This window comes from Leucoraja erinacea, chromosome 10 (genome assembly GCF_028641065.1).
Source record: "Leucoraja erinacea ecotype New England chromosome 10, Leri_hhj_1, whole genome shotgun sequence".
Classification (NCBI taxonomy): Eukaryota; Metazoa; Chordata; class Chondrichthyes; order Rajiformes; family Rajidae; genus Leucoraja; species Leucoraja erinaceus.
The window spans coordinates 49,314,575-49,333,915 of record NC_073386.1 but is presented as its reverse complement, the minus strand read 5'-3'; the positions used below and the strand labels follow the sequence as shown (position 1 = coordinate 49,333,915).

Here is a 19,341-nt window from a genome sequence, read left to right as displayed (position 1 = left end):
GTCTTATAGGAAATCAAGTTGCAGAAAACAACTGCGAAAAAAGGGGGTTGGAGACTAGAATGTTTCAGACTCGCAACACCAAAATAATTTCTCCACAGGATTTTCAACATAGATCATTTTAATAGCTACAGCTTTATTTTTGTTACTGCAAGTGAAAAATACTTAAAGCTCCATGTTACATTTTTTGAGAGCATCATTGCACAAAAGACAGTGGAAGCAATTCTTGTCAATTTCAGTGGCTTTCCACAGTGATAGACTGTGTTCTCAACAGCCAATGGGATTTGTTACTGAGTGGAGGATACGTGTAATTTTTTTACCCCAAGACAGCATTCTGTATGCTTGTCAATCTCCATTCGTGTAATAACCAATGTAACCTGCATAATACAGATAGAGATCCCTAAATATCAATTGTGTTATATCTGTGAAATTAAAATGTGTGAAATGGCAGAACTACCTGTAGTTTATGGCTGAAACCTTGAACTCAAGTCAATGTCTTCAAGCAATGTTGGTTCAGAGAAATAAACAATGTTACCAGTTTCTGTCCTAGTCAGAGGCATATCGTTCATTGATTATAAGATTACAAATAATGAAGGAAAACTTAAGGTCTTTCTAGGCCTCCAGTGATATATCCTCATCTTTTCTTTCAATTTGAGAAGCAATATTGTAAACAAGAAAAGAAAGAACATCCACAACTTCCAAGTAATCCATTTATCACGAGAGTGCTATCAATCATCCTTTTCTCATGGAGACACAAGGAACTGCAGATGCAGATTTACACAAAAAGACACAACGTGCTGGAGTAACTCAGCAGATCAGGCAGCGTCTCTGGAGAACATGGATAGATGCAGGAATCACAGAGGGGAGCAGTGAGAGAGGCGTAAATGGTTCAATGATTGAGGAGAATCTTCAGAGTAGCTTATGGAAATTTAATTTCAAAGTAGCATACCTTGAAGACGGTCGGAAAAAGAGTCCCACCCAAAACGTCACATATCCATGTTCTCCAGAGATGCCGCCTGACCCACTGAGTAACTCCAGCACTTTGTGTCTTTTCCTGTAAACCAGCATCTGCATTTCCTTGTATCTCCTGGGGTGTGTGGTCCTTGATTACGTTGGCTTCTTTCCCCGGGCATCATGCGGCAGAGACAGAGTTGTTTGGGTTGGGGGGGGGGAGCCTGGTTTGCCTGATAGACTGGGCTGCATCCATTACTCTGCAGTTTATTGCAGTCTTGGGTAGAGCAGTAACCATACTGAAGATTGATACTGATGCAGCATGGAAATTGGTAAGAGTCATTGGAGACTTTCCAAATTTTCTTAATTTCCTGAGGAAGTGAAGGCTTTGATATATGTTCTCTTCTAAGTATATCAAGACTATTTTAGCTAAGTTGTTTCTCAATCTGATGGCATAAGTAGGTAGACAGACAGGAATCACTAATCCCACACTGTCAGTGGAAGCTAAAGAGTGCACATAACTAAAGTGTAGCCTAACAACTTAAATCCTAAACCACAGGGAGACGTATCAATTAAAAAAATTATTTCCAGCTACGGTACAAAGTCACGAGGCAATTATGAGTAAAAAGACAGACAGAATTTTAATTATATGAGAATGATACAAAGACAATAACATGTTAATAAGAATAACCAAGCAGAACAATGAAAAAACGGAATCGATGAATTGATAACCGAACAATCCCCAATATATCTAAGGAAAGCCTAGGTCCAGTGTTCTCTCTTGCAGACTCTCTTCAAAATGATGTAATAGATAATAAACACTGAGACTGCAACTACTGAAGTTAATTCATTTATTTCAGTGTTGTTTGCACAATCAGTTATTGTGCCAATATGCGGCAAAATATGAAGTGAAATACTGAGGGAAGATCCTATAAATGTTATCACAGGAAGAAGCTGACTAAATGATACATTAAATTCAGTTTGGCATTTATATAGTGCCATAGGATGTCATAAATCACTGTAGCCGATGAGATATGTCTGGATTATACTTCTCCTATCCTCGTGATGTGAAGTTTTTACAGTAATGAACAATTTAGTACCATTCAGATTATCAATCTTCACTTTCCTTGCACTTATCTCATAATCAGAAGTGGCAATTTTCTCCCTTTCAATTGTCTGTCAACAGGTTTTATCTTCTTCCAACAGTGCAAGCATTTGCAAACTTCCGTTGTCTGATTTGACATGCTGAATATCATTTGGTACTTCTTTAAATGTGGGAAGCTAAATGGTGATTGCCACAAACACCTTCCACCAGAGATCACTAGGTATTAAACAGAGGCAATATCTGCTCATTTCCTTCCCTCCAGCAAAAGTGTTCAAGCACCTTTTAACATTACATCTCAGCAACCCAAAATTTTACCCATCAAAGTCCCCCAGAGGCGCTGGTTGATCTGCTGAGTTACACCAGCATTTTGTGGTTTTATGTCTCTAAGGAATCGCATTGTAGGCTAAATGTATTTTATGCTATCTGCTGCAAACCATCTGGGGAGTTTTGAACATTAAGTCACATTAATAACAGTATTACAGAATCATGATATGTTGATGAATACTCTTAAACCTCCACAGTTGTATGGAAGGGAGCATATTGACAACATGATGGTCTGGTTCGGCAGCTTGCACACTGGGGAACGAAGGAGATTACTGAAAGTAATGGTAGACAAAAATGCTGGAGAAACTCAGCGGGTGAGGCAGCATCTATGGAGTGAAGGAATAGGTGATGTTTCGGGTTGAGACACTACCCAGTTCATCAGAGGTACTGATCTCCCCTCCATTGAAGACCCTGCCTCAAAAAGGCAGCCAACATCATCAAAGGCCCACACCACCTTGGCCACATTCTCATTTCACACCTACCATCAGAATTAAGGTATATGGAGTCTGAAAACCATCGTCACCATGTTCAAGAATAGCTTCTTCCCAACAACCATCTGGCTCTTGTACACTACACAACACTAGCCTCAACTATGAACTTCAATGATAGTCTTTGGTTGCACTAAGCACTTTAGGTTTATTTGCACTAGCATTGCGGTTATTAATTTAAAAACAAATATTGATTATATATTATCTATGTATATTATGTTTACAGACCTGTTCTGCTGCTGCAAATAAGAATGTCGCTGTTGGTACTTATGACAATTAAATATTCTTGACTTTAGACTCTTGAATCTCTGACTTTGGTCACGACCCTCTTGAATTCTTAATTTTTAACATCAAATGCAGTTGAACTCTACAAAAGGAAATCTTGCAAAAAGAACAATTTTTTTTTTCTGAATGTCATATTTTTCTCTCGAAAAATAATCCTGCAATATTTTGCTACATTAGAGCACTATATAAACAGAAGTTAATATTCTGGTTGTTCAAGCACAGTTTCATCTTTGTGCATTAACCAAGCAATATAATTGATTAAAAAAACCCAATCATATTTTATGCATTGAAATAACATCAACAAAACTGACTCTTAATAATTAGTAGAGATCCAAACATTGGTGTTTTCTAGCAACTATTATTAGAAACATAGAATGGTGCATGTTCATATTTCTTAGAATGTTGCATCTCTAAATGATAACATTGGTATTATTATTATTATTATTATTTGGTATTTCAATACTTAATCCATTTGTTTTGTTCAGACGATCATTGTAAGCGAAAGCCTCAGGCTGTTTGTGAAGTAAAAATATTTTAGCATTCTTAAGCTTTCCACTTTCTGTCTGGTTGACACTTGTGATTTCCCACTTTCTGTGTGTCCTGTAATTAAGGTATAAAAGGTGATGAATTGTTTTCATTATTTCAGCAGAGCTCATTAAAAATAGTGTTTAGATATAATGAGTAGAGCTCATTCATTGGAGCCTAACAAGATGACAGTCAGTTTTCAAGATTCAAGATTCAAGAAATTTATTGCCATGTCAACAAGTTGATAGGAATGTGTCTTGGTTCGCTCTCAGACAGATACAATACAGTACAATACAACCACCACATACACCACAATAAATAATACAGACAATACCGTACGAAGGACAATATATACAGGAAGGACAGTACCCAGCAGCGTCATATTAAGCGTAAGTGCAAGTGCAAAAGAAAGTGCCAAGTGATTAGTGCAAATTCAAATATCTGATGGCTTGGAGATAGGTGCTGTCTCTGAAGCGAGATGTTTTACTTTTAATGCTTCTATATCTTCTTCCTGATATAAGGAGGAGATTAAAGAGGTAATGTGCCGCGTGAAAGTGATCTGCTATGATTTTTTTGGCCTTTCTGGTGAGTCTTGTTGAGTAAAGTGATGTCACTGATGGAAGTCTGCTGCAACCGATGATCTTAGAAGCTCGGCGCACTATTCTCTCCAGCCGAATCTTATCCTGCGAGGTTGTGTGACCATACCAGACAAGCATAGAGAATGTGAGTATGTTTTCTATGGTAGACCTATAGAAGTGGGTCATGGCTAGTCGACCGACCCTGAATTTTTTAAGCTGCCGCAGGAAGTAGAGTCGCTGGTGACACTTACTGATTATGAGACTGGTGTTGAGCTCCCATGATAGGGATTGATGTATGGTGGTCCCGAGGAACTTAAAGGAGGTGACCCTCTCAACCACCTCTCCATTGATGAAGAGAGGGAGGAGGGGGGTAGCCCTCTTTCTGAAATCAACAACCAGCTCCTTAGTTTTTGAGATGTTAAGTATGAGGTTGTTGTTCTCACGCCACCTTACTAGCTCCTCTACTTCACTACGGTAAACGGTTTCAATGTTATTAGTAATAAGACCTGCCACAGATGTGTCATCTGCAAACTTAAATAACAAGACAGTCAGAGTGTGAACAGCAAAAATGTGTGTATACAGAGTACAGAAGAGGTTATAAAACGCAACCCTGGGAGGCGCCATTTGTGGCTTTGCTATGTGTAGGAAGGAACTGCAGATACTGGCTCACACCGAGAGATATACACCAAATGCTGGAGTAACTGGGACAGGCAGCATCTCTGCAGTGAAGGAATGGGTGACGTTTCAAGTCAAGACCCTTCTTCAGACTGAGTCGGGGAGAGGGAGACAGAGATATGGAAGGGCAAGGTGTGAAAACGAGAGATCAAAGGGGACAAATCATGTAAAATGTAGAATTACCTTATAGCGCCAAACGTTCCTTCATTGCTAGAAAACAAAAGCAGAAATAAATTCCTTATTATTATTTTTAAACATCTCGGTGTAATTGAACTTAGAACATTTAACATAGAAATGTAGAACAGAGGAACAGGCCCTTCGGCCCACAGCGTCTGTGCTGAACATGATACTATGCTGAAATAATCGTGTCTCTCTGCGCATGACCCATACCCTGCCATTCCATGTACATCCACGTGTCCATCTAAAAGCATCCTAAATGCCACCATCGTTCCCACCTCCATGGCCGACCCAGCATCCCGTTGCAGGCACCCACCACCCTCTGTGCAAAGAAACGTGATCCGCACATCTTTAAATATTGACCCTTTCCCCAATTCTCCAATTTGAGATAACTAACCAAACATCACTTTCCTTCCCGGCCCCCCTTGTCCACCCTCTTCCCTGTGCCTCACCGAGACTCACACCACTTTCTCTCCACCCCCCCCTTCTAAAAATAATTCACACACTTAAAATAAGCACACTTTCAGCTTCACCATATTCCATCACCTTTCCCAGCCTGTCATTCCTTGGAGAGTTACTGATCCTAACCTTTACCTTCCCATCAGTTCTTCCATTTGAGGATCTACTGCTCTGATTCTCACCTTCCGCCACTCTAGTCTAAACTCTCCCAAGCAGCATTAACGATATCCCTGCGAGGACATAACCTCCCAGTTCAGGTGCAACCCCTCCCTCTTGTTTAGGTCACCTCTGACCCAGAAGATATCGCAATGGTCCAAAAATCTGAAATGCCGCCCACTGCACCAACCACTATGCCACGCTTTCATTAGTCTTATCTTCCTACTCTCACTAGCATATAGCAAAGGGAATAATCCGAGCGTTACCACCCTCAAGGTCCTGCTTTTTAATCCTGTTGTCTAACTTCTTATAATCATTCTCCCATATCGCTCATCAAGACCTTCTCCCTTTTCTTACCTAGATCATTTGTGTCAATGTGCACAACAACTTCTGGCTGCTTCTCCTCCTCCTTGAGAGTGTTCTGCAGCCGTTCTGAGACATCGTGGACCCTTGCACCAGTGAGGCAACGCACCATCCTGAAGTCTCGTTTGCTGCCACAGAATCTCATTGAGAATATCCTGTTCTTCCCCCTAATTAATGAGTCTCCTATCACTATGGCTCTGCCTGGTTTCACCCTTCCCTGCATTGCCTCAGATTCAGAGTCACACCCCAACAGTATCTAAAAGGATAGAGCTGTTTTAGATGGGAATGGCCACTGGGGGTTTCTGCACCCTGCCTACTCTTTTTCCTAGTGGTCACCATCTACTCTCAGCCTGCACCTGAGGCATGACCACCTCTCTATAATGCTCACATATCCCACAAGTGCCTGAGGTCTTCCAGCTGCAGCTCCAGTTCCCTAATGCAGTCTGACAGGGACTGCAGCTGAATGCACTTCTTGCATGTGTAGTGCTTGGGGCCACTGGACATATCCCTGACTTCCAAAACCCTCCAGGAGGATGTGTAGGAAGGAACTGCAGATGCTGATTTACACCGAAGATAGACACAAAATCTTCAATCACAAAATCTGCCTGTTCTGCTGAGTTACTGCAGCATTTTGTGTCTATCCTCCAGGAGGAACATTCCACTCTCTCTATCATCATCATCATTGTTGGAAACATTAGCGACACAGTGGTGCTGGTTTCCAACAGGAACGGTGATGGACGCACCACACATCTCTGTCCTCCAGTTCCTGCGGACTTCCACCGCTGGAAGTATAGGATTTTGGTGTGTGTGCTTTATCATCATTCCTTACAATGCTGTGTACTACAGTGATCGCAACTTATACTGAAGTGTAGATGGCCGTTGGCTCGCTAGAAGCTCATCCGCCCTTTGACAGGTCTTGTTTTTGGTCCTGCTAGGGGTCCTCAGCCCCCTCCTCACCTGGCAAACCAGGTGGGGGAGACGGTTTAGTCGCGGACTATCCAACCATGGAGCAGGTAGCATGGGATTACATGGTTTCCGTGGCAGGGGGAACTCCCCCCGACCTCACCAGAAAAAGATCATAAATAATAGGAGCAGAATTAAGCCATTCGGCCCATCAAGTCTACTCGCCATTCAATCATGGCTGATCTATGTCTCCCTCCTAACCCCATTCTCCTGCCCTCTCCCTATAACCCTGACACCCGGACTAATCAAGAAACTAAGTACAATTGGACTAAGTATTACAATATTGGACTAAGTACAAGGGAGAAAAAATAAATCACACATAGTAAACCATAGACCATACTCTAACCTGCTGTCACCCTCAGCTCAGCCTCTTCACCGATGCCCCTCGAGTCAAAGCCCGAGCACTTACCATCAACAACATACTCAATGATAAGTGAACTTTTGGGTTTAGGAAATACGTTACAAATTACATGGTGTGAAAGATCTGAATCTTTTAACATAGGTGTCACTCAATATTGTGGTGAGATCCTTAACAGAAGGTATATGATGCTTAGTTAAATATATCTCTGCTATATCGTGATAAGGGGAGGTGGAACAGATTAAAATAAATATCAGCAGAATCATCATCAAAATACATTGCAGCTCATGAGAACTAAAAATGCTCTTAGTTGTTTTGTTAGAAACTGCTAAATGTGTAAGATGGATGATGTTTAAAGCTGCCGACTGTGGTCAGTAAAGCTTGCAAATGACTGCAATTAGCTCAAATCATTAGGGAAATAGACAGCAGACTTCAACTATAAAAAGCCTTGGACAAGACACTACTAACCTGGCCAAACCAATTTGCTGCCATCTAACTGAAACTTGTCTAAAATGTAGTACAATCCAGTTATTTGCACATTAATATTTATATTCACATTACCAAGGCCACTGATCTACCACATACCCAGCACTAAAGTTTTGAGATAAAAACAGAAAATACTGGTCATACTCAGCGGGTTAACTCATTACTTACTAGCTTGGTTCAAACATAGACAAAAGAGCTACATTACAGGGGTGAGAAAATAATCTAGAGTACCATTAAGTACCCAGGTGAAGCAGATATGGCATTTAACAAAGCAACTAAAATCGTCAAACTAGTCCAAAAACAAAGGCTTATTGTTATTCAAGTTTAACTTGGATAGCAATTTGACGGTTCAGTGAAAAACTTCACATATTTCTGCCCATGTTGCATGAACTTTGCATAGATGGTGTCTGCTTCCCCTTTTGGATTTAATGGACCATTTAATGTTACTGTAACTAAGTAGATATATTAACATGTTTTACGTTTAATTACTGAAACAACTGGTCCGACTCCAAAACACACTATTACTCCTCAATGTTTTACAAGATGAATCCAAGTGCATAAGCCAAATAACCCTAACCCTAATGAAAGGAAAATGAAATATTGAAAACATTTTGTCTTTAAACTGATTTTTCTTTTCCATCGCCCTCTCTCAATCAAAATTTTGTCTCAACCTGAACATAATTTCACATTGAACTGAGTATTGTCTCTCCTAGGTCTGATTCTGTGCAGCCCAGTACAGATTCCTCAGTTCAATAATTAAGGAGAGAAACATTTGCTTGCCATGTTGACATAGGTCCCAGGTGCATTACTGCTGTATTTGGACCTTCTGGCACCAATTTGCTGTCCAATTCCCTTCTTAGGCATATGTGAGTCTAGTAAATTAACACCCTAATAGCAAAACAGCAGCTATGTTTGACTGGGTTGTACCAGCTATAAAGCACTGAATCAAGGCCCAGTTTCCTCCTGAAAGTCATCTGGCCACTCTCTCTCCTCCCCGTTCCCACCGGGAAAAGGGAACAGGTGTGAAAACACAAACCTCTGGATTCAGGGATAATTTCTTCCCAGCTGTTATCAGGCAGCTGACCCATCCTACCAACAACTAGAGAGCAGTCCTGAATCCTACCAACAACTAGAGAGCAGTCCTGAACTCCTACCTTCCTGATTGGAGACCCTCAGACTACTTATGATCAGACCTTCCTGGCTTCATCTTGAACTAAACGTTATTCATGTTGTTCCCTTTAACATGTAGCTGTACACTTGTGGATGATTTGATTGCAATCATGTATTGTCTTTCCGCTGTCTGGTTAGCACGCAACAAAAGCTGTTCGCTGTGCCTCGGTACACGTGACAATAAACTAAACTCAGCTCAACTCAAAGTAGATCGGTATTTGGACAATCCCAGTCACAGAACACATTCAAGTTACATATGATGCTAGCTCAATAAGGAAATGTAAGAATTTTGGAGCCTTACCTTTCTTTCGACACTGCCTGATAATGTAACCAAGAAAAGGCAGGGATAATAACACAGCTGAAGCAGCACCAGCTGTGCCGATGGCCACATATTGCCTTTGCTTAACACCTAAAACAAAATGACAAAAGTAAATATATATATGATAATGAAAGCTGAGATGTGGGCTGCATCGGACCCACCAGGAAAGACCCACTTATGATTGGAGTTAACTGTAACGAAAAGTAACTGGTTGCTTCTGCAGTTTAAATTATTAGAAATAAGGACTGGATAACTTAAGAAAAAAATAAGGTTAATGAAGGTTAAGGCGGATTCCAAAGCAGAAAGGGGAGGATATATTCTCTGTTAATTACTGGGAGTAATCTTCAGGAAGTGAAGTAGTACTTGATTGTGGGATACATTGATGCGCCGAATTAGCGATGGCCAAAAGCTTCTTATCACCAGCGTATTGCTGAGTAAATATAATCATAATAATACTCATAATCATGATTTATTAGCCAAGTATGCTTTACAACATACGAGGAATTTGGGTTGCCATACAGTCAAACCAAAAAAGCAACAAGACACACAACTACATAAAATATCGACATAAACATCCACCACAGTGGCTCCTCCATTCCCCACTGTGATGGAAGGCAATATAGTCTTATCTTCTTTCCTCCTTTTCTCCCCGGTCGGGGGAGTTGAACCATCCGCAGTTGAGGCGATTGAAGCTCCCGTAGCCGGTGATCGTAGCTCTCGCGTCAGGGCGATCAAAGCTGGGGCTCCCGAAGTTGGTCTCTAACCAGGTACCGCGAGCTCCACATTGTTAAAATCCGCAGGCTTCCGCGGTTGGATCTCCGAGTTCAATCCCTGGAGAAGGGTTCGCCAGCTCATGATATTAAGTCCGCAGGCTCTCGTGGTTGGAGCTCGGAGGTCCCAGCAAGAGGCCGCCAGCTCCATGATGTTAGGCCGCAGAGCAGATGGAGATACGACAAGGAAAAAGTCGCATCTCCGTCGAGGAATGAGATAAAAACCATCCCCCACATAATACATAACTAAACTAAAACAAACATACATTTCACAACAAACTAAAAACACAAAGGAAAAAGACGAGACAGACAGTTGGCGAGGTAGCCATCGTACGGCACCCCCAGCAATATGTCCTCGACCAGCCACATCGAAGCAATGGCAAAGAAAGCACAATAATGTCTCTACTTCCTTATAAGGCCAAGGAAGTTGAGCCTGTTCCAAACATCTCTCATCAACTTTTGCGGATGTGCCGTAGAAAGCATTTTTTCAGATCGCATCACAGATTGGTTTGGAAACAGCTCCACCCAGGGCCGCGAGCGATTGCAGAGAGTTGTGGATGTTGCCCAGACCATTACGCAAACCTCCCTTCTATGGACTCCATCTACACCTCACGCTGCCTCGGCAAGGCCACCAGCATAATCAAGGACCAGTCTCACCTCAGTCTCACCTCCCATTTCTCCCCTCTCCCACCAGACAAGATGTACAGAAGTTTGACAACGCACACCTCCAGATTCAGGGACAGTTTCTTCCCAGCTGTTATCAGGCAACTGACCTGTCACAGCTAGAGTGCGGTCCTGAGCTCCCATCTACCTCATTGGAAACCTTTGAACTATCTTTAATAGGACTTTATCTTCAACTAAATAATCTACCTTTTTTCCCCCAGTATCCGTACACTGTGGATTGTTGCATTTTAATCATGCAAGAGATTTTTTGTTGCCTGGACAGCAACTTTTGACTTTCACAGCTTTTCGCTTTACCTCAGTACTTGTGACATTAATCAACTAAAGTAAGCTAATTATTAATGATAGCCATTGATGATAATATTTCAAGGCAGTGACAACACACACTCCACTAAGCACTGTTATTTCAGGTAAAACCTACATAATAAAATAAAAAATCTTTTATTGTTTTCACACTATTCCTGAACAAACACATACTCATCTCAAGTCCCTCAGTAAGATCCAACACTTGTTGTGAAATGGGGTAGAATTGTGCAAATGCATATTAAACACAGACTACCTTCACAAGTTGGTGTGGGTGATGACCATCTTCCAGAGCTGTCACACTGCACACTGTCCGTCCCGTTCAATGAGAACCCTTCCACACAGCTATAGTTACAGACTGATGTGTAAGTGAAGCTCACACCTGAAGGGGAACAGTTCCGATATCCATTCCTAGGAAGCTGCGGATCATCACATTTCACAACTGGAACAGAAAGCGGAGAAATGAATAATAATCGCACTTTTATAGAATGTGTTTATACTGGAAAAATAACTGTTTCAGGACTGGACGAGGGTTGGTCAAGATTATAAATAATGATCTCCTGTTCTTTTTTATTTTATTTTCTTTTCTCTATTTACTCTTTCAACTTTCTTCATTTACTCGTTTTCTTTCTTCACACACTATATATTTCACATCTTTCTATCCTTTACTATCTAACTTATTTTTCTTATTTTCATCTTTTTTCAATGTAACAAAAAAAAAGAAGTTGTACATAAAATGTATAATGAAAATATATATTAGGCACTTTGGTGCCATATGACTGTACTCACTTCTAATAAAATAAAATATTAAAAAAAAAAAAATACTGGAGATTCACAAAGCAACCATCACAGTGCAGGGACAATAGACAATAGACAACAGGTGCAGGAGTAGGCCATTCAGCCCTTTGAGACAGCACCGCCATTCGGGTGTCAATAAGAATCTGGTCCATAAGTTGGCTGCACATAGAGGGCCAATATAAGCCTCCCATCCCATCCATTCCTTCAAGCATCTCCCGCCTCATTTGTGCAAAGTCTGTGGTTCCCACAATAGGCTCATCAGCCTCTTCAGAACCCAGAGAAATGGTGGAAGCAAGTTATTCTTCACCTGAAGAGAATGTCTAAGAGAAGTAATACAGAACACACTGCTGAAGTGGTGACTCCTATCATTTGAAAGGCAATTTCCAATTCACAAGGCAGCTGTACGTTGATAAAACTTGTGATGTCTGTCCAACACTGTTCATAACCTATCTTATGTGACAGGATAACAACAAAGAAACATGGTAGAGTCAACATCTCAGTAAGGAGAACAGGTCCAGGGAGGGCGAGTGATCATGTGCTGATCTAGCACCGCACCAATCCAGATTGAGGGCAGTTAGTGTGAGCTATTTGCACTGGTTTACACAGAAAAGCAACCTGTTCTCTTTCTCTTGGAGAAATGTATGCCCTGGCTACGATTACTTTAAGATTATGTTGATAATCTGGCTACTTTCTAAACATGGAGCAGCAAGCTGTCTCCAGACTCTTCCTGATATTTTGAAAAATTAACTGAAAGTTGTGCCATTGGGCTGTGAGGGACATAACAGGGAATCTCACTTACAATTAGTCAGAGGAGTCTGGAACATTCAAGAAAATATAACTAGTTGCTCCTGCACCATCTATCTATCTATATTACTAAAAAACTGTTCTTGACCGGTTTTGGCTTTCTGTGCTGCGGTTTCCGAGAGTACGCCGCCACCTACGGCCGTCATTTTTTGGCCACCTTGCTCAGAGCCCCCCTCCGCCGCATGTGTGCCGAGGATTTTTCCCGTCGATGAAAATTGACGGAGATATTAATGTTTTTACAACATTCCCCATTCTCTCTGCTGCCCCTGCTGGAGGGAGGGGAAGGGACTATAAAACCAGGAAGTGGTGTGCCTCAATCAGTCTCTGCAAGTGGTGTGTCTCAATCAGCTTTGAATGACATTGACAAATGTCTACAGCACTGTGAGTACCCTTAATTTGGTTTGAAAATGAAAATATGGTTAGAGGTAAAAAAAAAGCACTGCCTGCAAATGGTTGTTTGGGTTTGGGTTGAAGTAAAAAGGCACTCTCTCTCTCCCCCCCCCCCCCCCCCCCCCTCCCCCTCCTCCCCCCCCTCTCTACTCCCCCTCCTCCATCTCCTCCTCCCCCCCTCCTCCCTCTCCTCTCCTCTCCCTCCTCTCCTCTCTCCTCTCCCCCTCCCCCTCCTCCCCCCCCCTCTCCTCTCCCCCCTCCCTCTCCTCTCCCCCCCTCCTCTCCTCTCCCCCCCTCCCTCTCCCCCCCCTCCTCCCCCCCCCCCTCTCCTCTCCCCTCCCCCCTCCTCTCCTCTCCTCCTCCTCTCCCCCCCCTCCCCCCCCTCGCTCCCCCCCCCCCTCCTCCCCCCTCCTCCTCCCCCCCCTCCTCCCCCCCCCTCCTCCTCCTCCTCCTCCCCCTCCCCCCCCCCTCCTCCTCCCCCTCTCCTCCTCCCCCTCCCCCCTCTCCCACCCCCCTCCTCCATCCCCTCCCCCACCGTCCCCCTCCCCTAAACCCCCCCTCCCCTCCACACACCCCTACCCCCTCCCTGCTCCCCACCTCTCCCCCGCCCCTCATCTCCCCCCCCCCCTCTCTCTCTCCCCCCTCTCTCTCTCCCCCCTCTCTGCATGCCGCCTCCCCCCCCCACAACCGCACGTTGGGGGAACAGACCCAACGGGTCTGCACTTGGTCTAGTACGTTATTAGAAATATGGCCCTGGTTACATTCAGGACAACGTTAGTTTAATTGTGCTGGGGTTCAAAAGCACAAAGAAAAGAATATATTCCCTGCCAATTATTAATAATATATAATGGTATCATATTTAAAAGGACTGCATCACACATTCTTGCTCATCATAAAATTATGAAAATGAATTTAAGGCTTCTGTATTTTCACACTCTACCTAGAAACACAAACTCAAATTAGTACTTTTCTGTACCCCAGTAAGTCTCAACACTTGTTGCGGAATGGGGCAGGTTTGTGCAAATGCATATTAAACACAGATTACCTTCACAAGTTGGTCTGGGTGATGACCATTTTCCAGAGCTGTCACACTGCAGACTCTCCGCCCCATTCAATGTGAACCCTTCCGCACAGCTATAGTTACAGACTGATGTGTAAGTGAAACCTCCACCTGAAGAGGAACAGTTCCGATATCCATTGCTAGGAAACTGCGGATAATCACATTTCACAACTGAAACAGAAAACAGAGAAATGAATAATAATTACACTTTGATAAAATGTGTTTATACTGGAAATTCTCAAAGCACCCATCACAGTGCAGGGACAAACAATGCTTTGCATGAAATTATATTTCACATACACATGCAAAATATTTAATCGAAGACGGAATTTTCTTAATCTTTGTTCATAAGAGGCACATTGTAAGTTTGATATCCCACTGCTGCCAGATCCAATGGTTTTTAAATGCTTCTGTAATTTGGGGACATTTAAAACGGTCAAACTAGAATTAACCGATCTTAAGGAGTGGAAATTAATAAATGTTCTTGAAGATATGTGTAATGAACAGAAAAACAGTAAGGCTGACAATCCCCTTGTATTGCAAAATAGACTAAAACATTCAGATTACTTAAATGCAGCAGGAAAACTCCTTGTCGGGAAACTGAGATCGTTTCTCTCTGCGCTACACCAACACAAATGCTAATCTCCTGCACCGCGAAGTGGAAGAGATGTCAGCGGACCTGAGAGGCCGGTGATCATGATCATCTTCAAGGAAGGAGAGAAATCCAATTGTGGTTACTACAGGAAGGTCTCTCTGCTTCCCTGGTCCACCACGAATGTCACCTCCCAGTGGCTGCAGAGCTGCACAATGCGTACTTCCCACACCTTAAAGCCCAATGGACACAATCTTCACCACAAGGCCAATGCAGAGATAATATCAATCACCAATCATGACCTGCTTGATATCACTCTGTCAAACGAGAAGAAATGTGAAGCAGCTGACAAATGTTTGACCTCTGCAGAAAGTCATTTCCGTCTAGTGTCTGCTACATGAAGGCATACAGGCTGTGACCTTAACCAAAGGATTCATAACTGACTCGGTGACACAAATTGATGTTATCGGTGTGTCGGCAGTGCTACACATTACAGCTATAGATTCATACAGCACACAAATGGGCTATCCACAACTTTTCTCGCTGCAATATTGTGCTTCACCTCCAACAAGTTGAGTTGAGCTAATCGAAACGACAATGGAAAACTGTTCAAACTATGCAACCTTCTCTTCAGAAGCAAGGTTACCCTGACCTCAGGCACTGTGTTGCAGTATAAATACAGCACTTGTATCTGTACATGTTCTGAGGCCGAGCTCTAAGTTATTGCTGCTTGAAGCATATACGAGAATGAGGTCTCACACTTAGCATCTACGAAACAAAGGCCCCTTGACCCTCATCCCTACAACCAACACTGCCCCCTGTAATAATGTTTTCACAATGAGATTCTGGAAAACATGGACATCGTCCTATATCTCAAAAGTCATTTTTCAGCAAAGACTGATGATCATGGCATCAAACCTGGAACAAAGGTCATGGCTTATGGGGAACCAGTGATCCTTGGTCTCCTGTATACATCTGAGAACTAGAGAATGTACAACAGGCATCACAAAGCACTGGAAAGAAACCATAAACACTAAATCCAATGAAAATCCTCAAAATCGACTGGCAGGATAAGAGATCACGCCCCCATCAATGCCCAACTTGCATTCAGTTGGCTCTGATGTGTGGGTCACAGTTTTAATTGCCTAACACCATGCTCCAAAAATGGCCCTTTTACCCAAGAACTGTAATGGAAAGAATTTACTGGATGTACTGAGGCAATATTCCAAACATGTTTTTAACTTAGAATGTGTAACAATCTCCTCATATAAATTCTTGGCCTGCGATTTCTCAAAATTAAATAAGAGCATCTGGGGTGGTGACATCAATCTGAAGTCCATAAGTTTGCTGCACATGGAGGGCCAATAAATGGCAAGAGGAGTGCACTGCCTCACTAACCCCTCATCCCATCCAATTCCTTCAAGCATCTCATGCCTCACTTGTGACAGGGTCTATGGATCGCACAAAAGGCTCATCGGCCTCTTCAACCAAGAGAAACTGTGGAAGCAAGTTATTCTTGACCCCAGGGATGTGTCTAAGAGAACTGATGAAAAACACACTGCTGAAGTGGTGGTGATGACTAACAATGGCACGCATTGGTAGAGTTGCTGCCTTACAATGCCAGCGACCCAGGTTTGACCGGTGCTGTCTGTAGGAGTTTTGTACTTTCTCTCTGTCACCGCGTGGGTTTTCTCCATGTGCTCCGGTTTCCTTCCACATTCCAAAGCCGTACAGGTTTGTTAAAAATTGTAAATTGTCCCTAGTGTGCAGGATAGTGCTAATGTACAGGGATCGCTGGTCAGTACAGGGTCTGCAGGCCGAATGGCCTTTATCTCTACACTAAAAAAAAACCCTGATCTAATTGAAAGGCAATTGCAATTCACAAAGCATAATGAGAACAGATCCAGGGTAGTTTGGTGACCATGAACCTGATCAAGCACCACACCAGTCCAGATTGTGGGTAAACATGGCAGTTATTTTCACTTGTCCTGTTGTCAGTAGAAACAACCTGTTCCCTTTCTGTGGAGCTGTTTGTGCCCTAGCTACGATTATTTTAAGATTATTTTGACTACATTGATTTGATAATTTGAAAACGTAGCAAGCTGTACCCAGACTCTGCCGGATCTTTTGAAAAATCAACTGAAATATGTGCCATTGGGCTGTGAGGGTCAGAGGGACAGAGCACAAAGATCTCACTTACAATTTAGTCAGCTGAGTCCATAAAACTCAGGTGAAAATAACTGGTTGCTCTTGCAGCATAAATGATTAGAAATATAACCCTGATGACACCCAGCTTAAAGTAAGGTTAATTATGGTATTTCTAAAACAGAAAGAGGAGGATATATTACCAGCTAATTATTAATAATAAAGAACATTTATTAATAATAAATTATAATATTTAAAGGGATTAGCATCACACATTCTCAATCAACGATATTTCATGCCATATATGAAGCACTGGCATAATAACATGGACAAATAGTGAAGTTAAATGTAAGATGTTTTCGTTTTCACACTATTCCTCACATTAAATATTTAAAACCAGTACTCATCAGTAGGTCTCAGCGCTCGTTGTAGTATGGTAAGGATTTGTGCAAATGCATATTAAACACAGACTACCTTCACAAGTTGGTGTGGGTGATGACCATCTTCCAGAGCTGTCACACTGCAGACTCTCCGCCCCGTTCAATGTGAACCCTTCCACACAGCCATAGTTACAGACTGATGTGTAAGTGAAACCTCCACCTGAAGTGGAACAGTTCCGATATCCATTCCTAGGAAGCTGCGGATCATCACATTTCACAACTGGAACAGAAAATGGAGAAATGAATAATAATTACACTTTTATAAAATGTGTTTATACTGGAAATTCTCAAAGCAACCATTCGCAGTGCAGAGCCTGCACTCCGGGCCCTACACACAGTCATGCAGTGTTGTCAGTGAGTCACCATTAACCCCTAGCTCTCCAATGAAAAATGGAATCACTCATCCTAAAAACAATGCTTTGCATGAAATCAGGGTTTTCACACACCGTCAAAATATTTTATGATGGGGTTTCCTTAATCTTTGTTAAGAAGAAGAGCATTCTAAGTTTGACATTACACCGTTGTCAATTAGAATACTTTGTTAATGTTTCTGAGGGTCACTTAAAACAGTTAAACTAGATTTAAATGATCGTAAAGAGGTAGAAATTTATGAACATCATGTACATTGTTTTCTTGATTCCTAGACAAGCAGAAACGTTCAGATCAAGCAGGTATAGCTGTTTCCCTTAGCAGGAACCTTGGATTGTTTCTCTCCGAGCTATATCATCACAAAATACAGATTAATACAGTAAGTCCAGGTACGACCTGGATAAGGCCACCAAAAAGGCTAAGAGACACCTTCACCCTAAATTGGAAGAATGGATGGCCATTTGGCAGCTGTGGCAGGTCTTGCACGCCATCACTTCCGACAAGGAGACACCAAGTGGCAGCTCAAGTGACAGCAAGTCATTACTCCCGGGTGAGGTCATTGCATTCTACGCCTGCTTCAAAAAGGAGGTGACTGATGTGTCTTCTTGGGCCCCCATAGTTCACGATGGCATTGTAGTCTCAGTCACCGAGGCTGAAGTCAGAAGATCCTTCACGAGAGTGAATCCTTGGAAAAGCGACTGGACCTGATGGTCTACCTGGCCACGTTCTAAAATCCTGCGAGGATCAACTGGCTGGAGTTTTTGTGGACATCTACAACCTCTCATTATTGAGGCCTGAGGTTAAGTCAAGAGAGTTTTATTGTCATATGTCCCAGATACAACAATGACATTCTTACTTGCAGCAGCACAATATGCAAACATAGTGTAGCGGCAGATTTTTATATAGTTCAAGAGATTACTCCCTCTAGCCACTAAGTGGACTGCATGATTAAGGAGAATGTCGTTATACGCATGTGAGCATTCCGTCAGAGATCTTCAGAGTTTCTTCACAGATAAATCTTCATAACACAGTCTTTTGATTAATAGATTCTTTATTGTTGATGGAAAACAGTAAGGTACACATCCAACCTTCTTCCGACTCGTACACTATAATCTTCATCGAACTCCAACATATCGCTTTAAAGGTTAGAAAACTCCCCGTGTCTCCGTTACGCTTCACATGGTCAAAGGGTATGCCTTCCTCATGCTGGCCCAAAACTAAACTAAAAACTAAGCTTCTGCGCAAGAAACTTAGCTCCAAACACACTCTAGAATATGTCATAAATCCCACCCACAATATAACGGGCAGTCTAAAATTTAAAGAAACATGCCATCATTAATGACACAAAAAACAAGTTAAATGGCCACTACACATATAACATTGTAAACAATATAATGAATTAGAAAAAAAAAGTTCAGTATGTGTGTGTATATATAAATATATACACACACACACACACATATGTACACGTAAAAAACAAACTAACAATAATAGTGGAATAATAAAAATAATAGTCTATGTAGTTCAGAGGTTATTTGAGGTTGTAGTGTTTAATAGCCAAATGGCTGTAGGGAAGAAGCTGCTCGTGAACCTTTAGGCTTACAGCATAC

At 42.2% G+C, this 19,341-nt stretch overlaps 1 protein-coding gene across 3 annotated transcripts in view; it reads right to left on the bottom strand.

Annotated features, from left to right (window-relative positions):
• Nucleotides 1-1,563: 1,563 nt before the first annotated feature.
• LOC129701155 (E-selectin-like) overlaps nt 1,564-19,341 on the bottom strand; it is a 40,615-nt gene continuing 22,837 nt past the window's right edge. Inside the window, exons 6-11 of one of the 3 annotated variants that reach the window (XM_055642204.1) lie at nt 17,397-17,582; nt 14,171-14,356; nt 11,390-11,575; nt 9,362-9,469; nt 5,112-5,138; nt 1,564-3,750 (exon numbers count right to left, since the gene is read on the bottom strand). In XM_055642204.1, the coding sequence (XP_055498179.1) occupies nt 5,113-5,138; nt 9,362-9,469; nt 11,390-11,575; nt 14,171-14,356; nt 17,397-17,582 (692 nt within the window). In that variant the 3' untranslated portion in view covers nt 1,564-3,750; nt 5,112. The remainder of the gene's footprint in view (nt 3,751-5,111; nt 5,139-9,361; nt 9,470-11,389; nt 11,576-14,170; nt 14,357-17,396; nt 17,583-19,341) is intronic. The other 2 variants (XM_055642206.1, XM_055642205.1) reach the window with 2 other exon arrangements.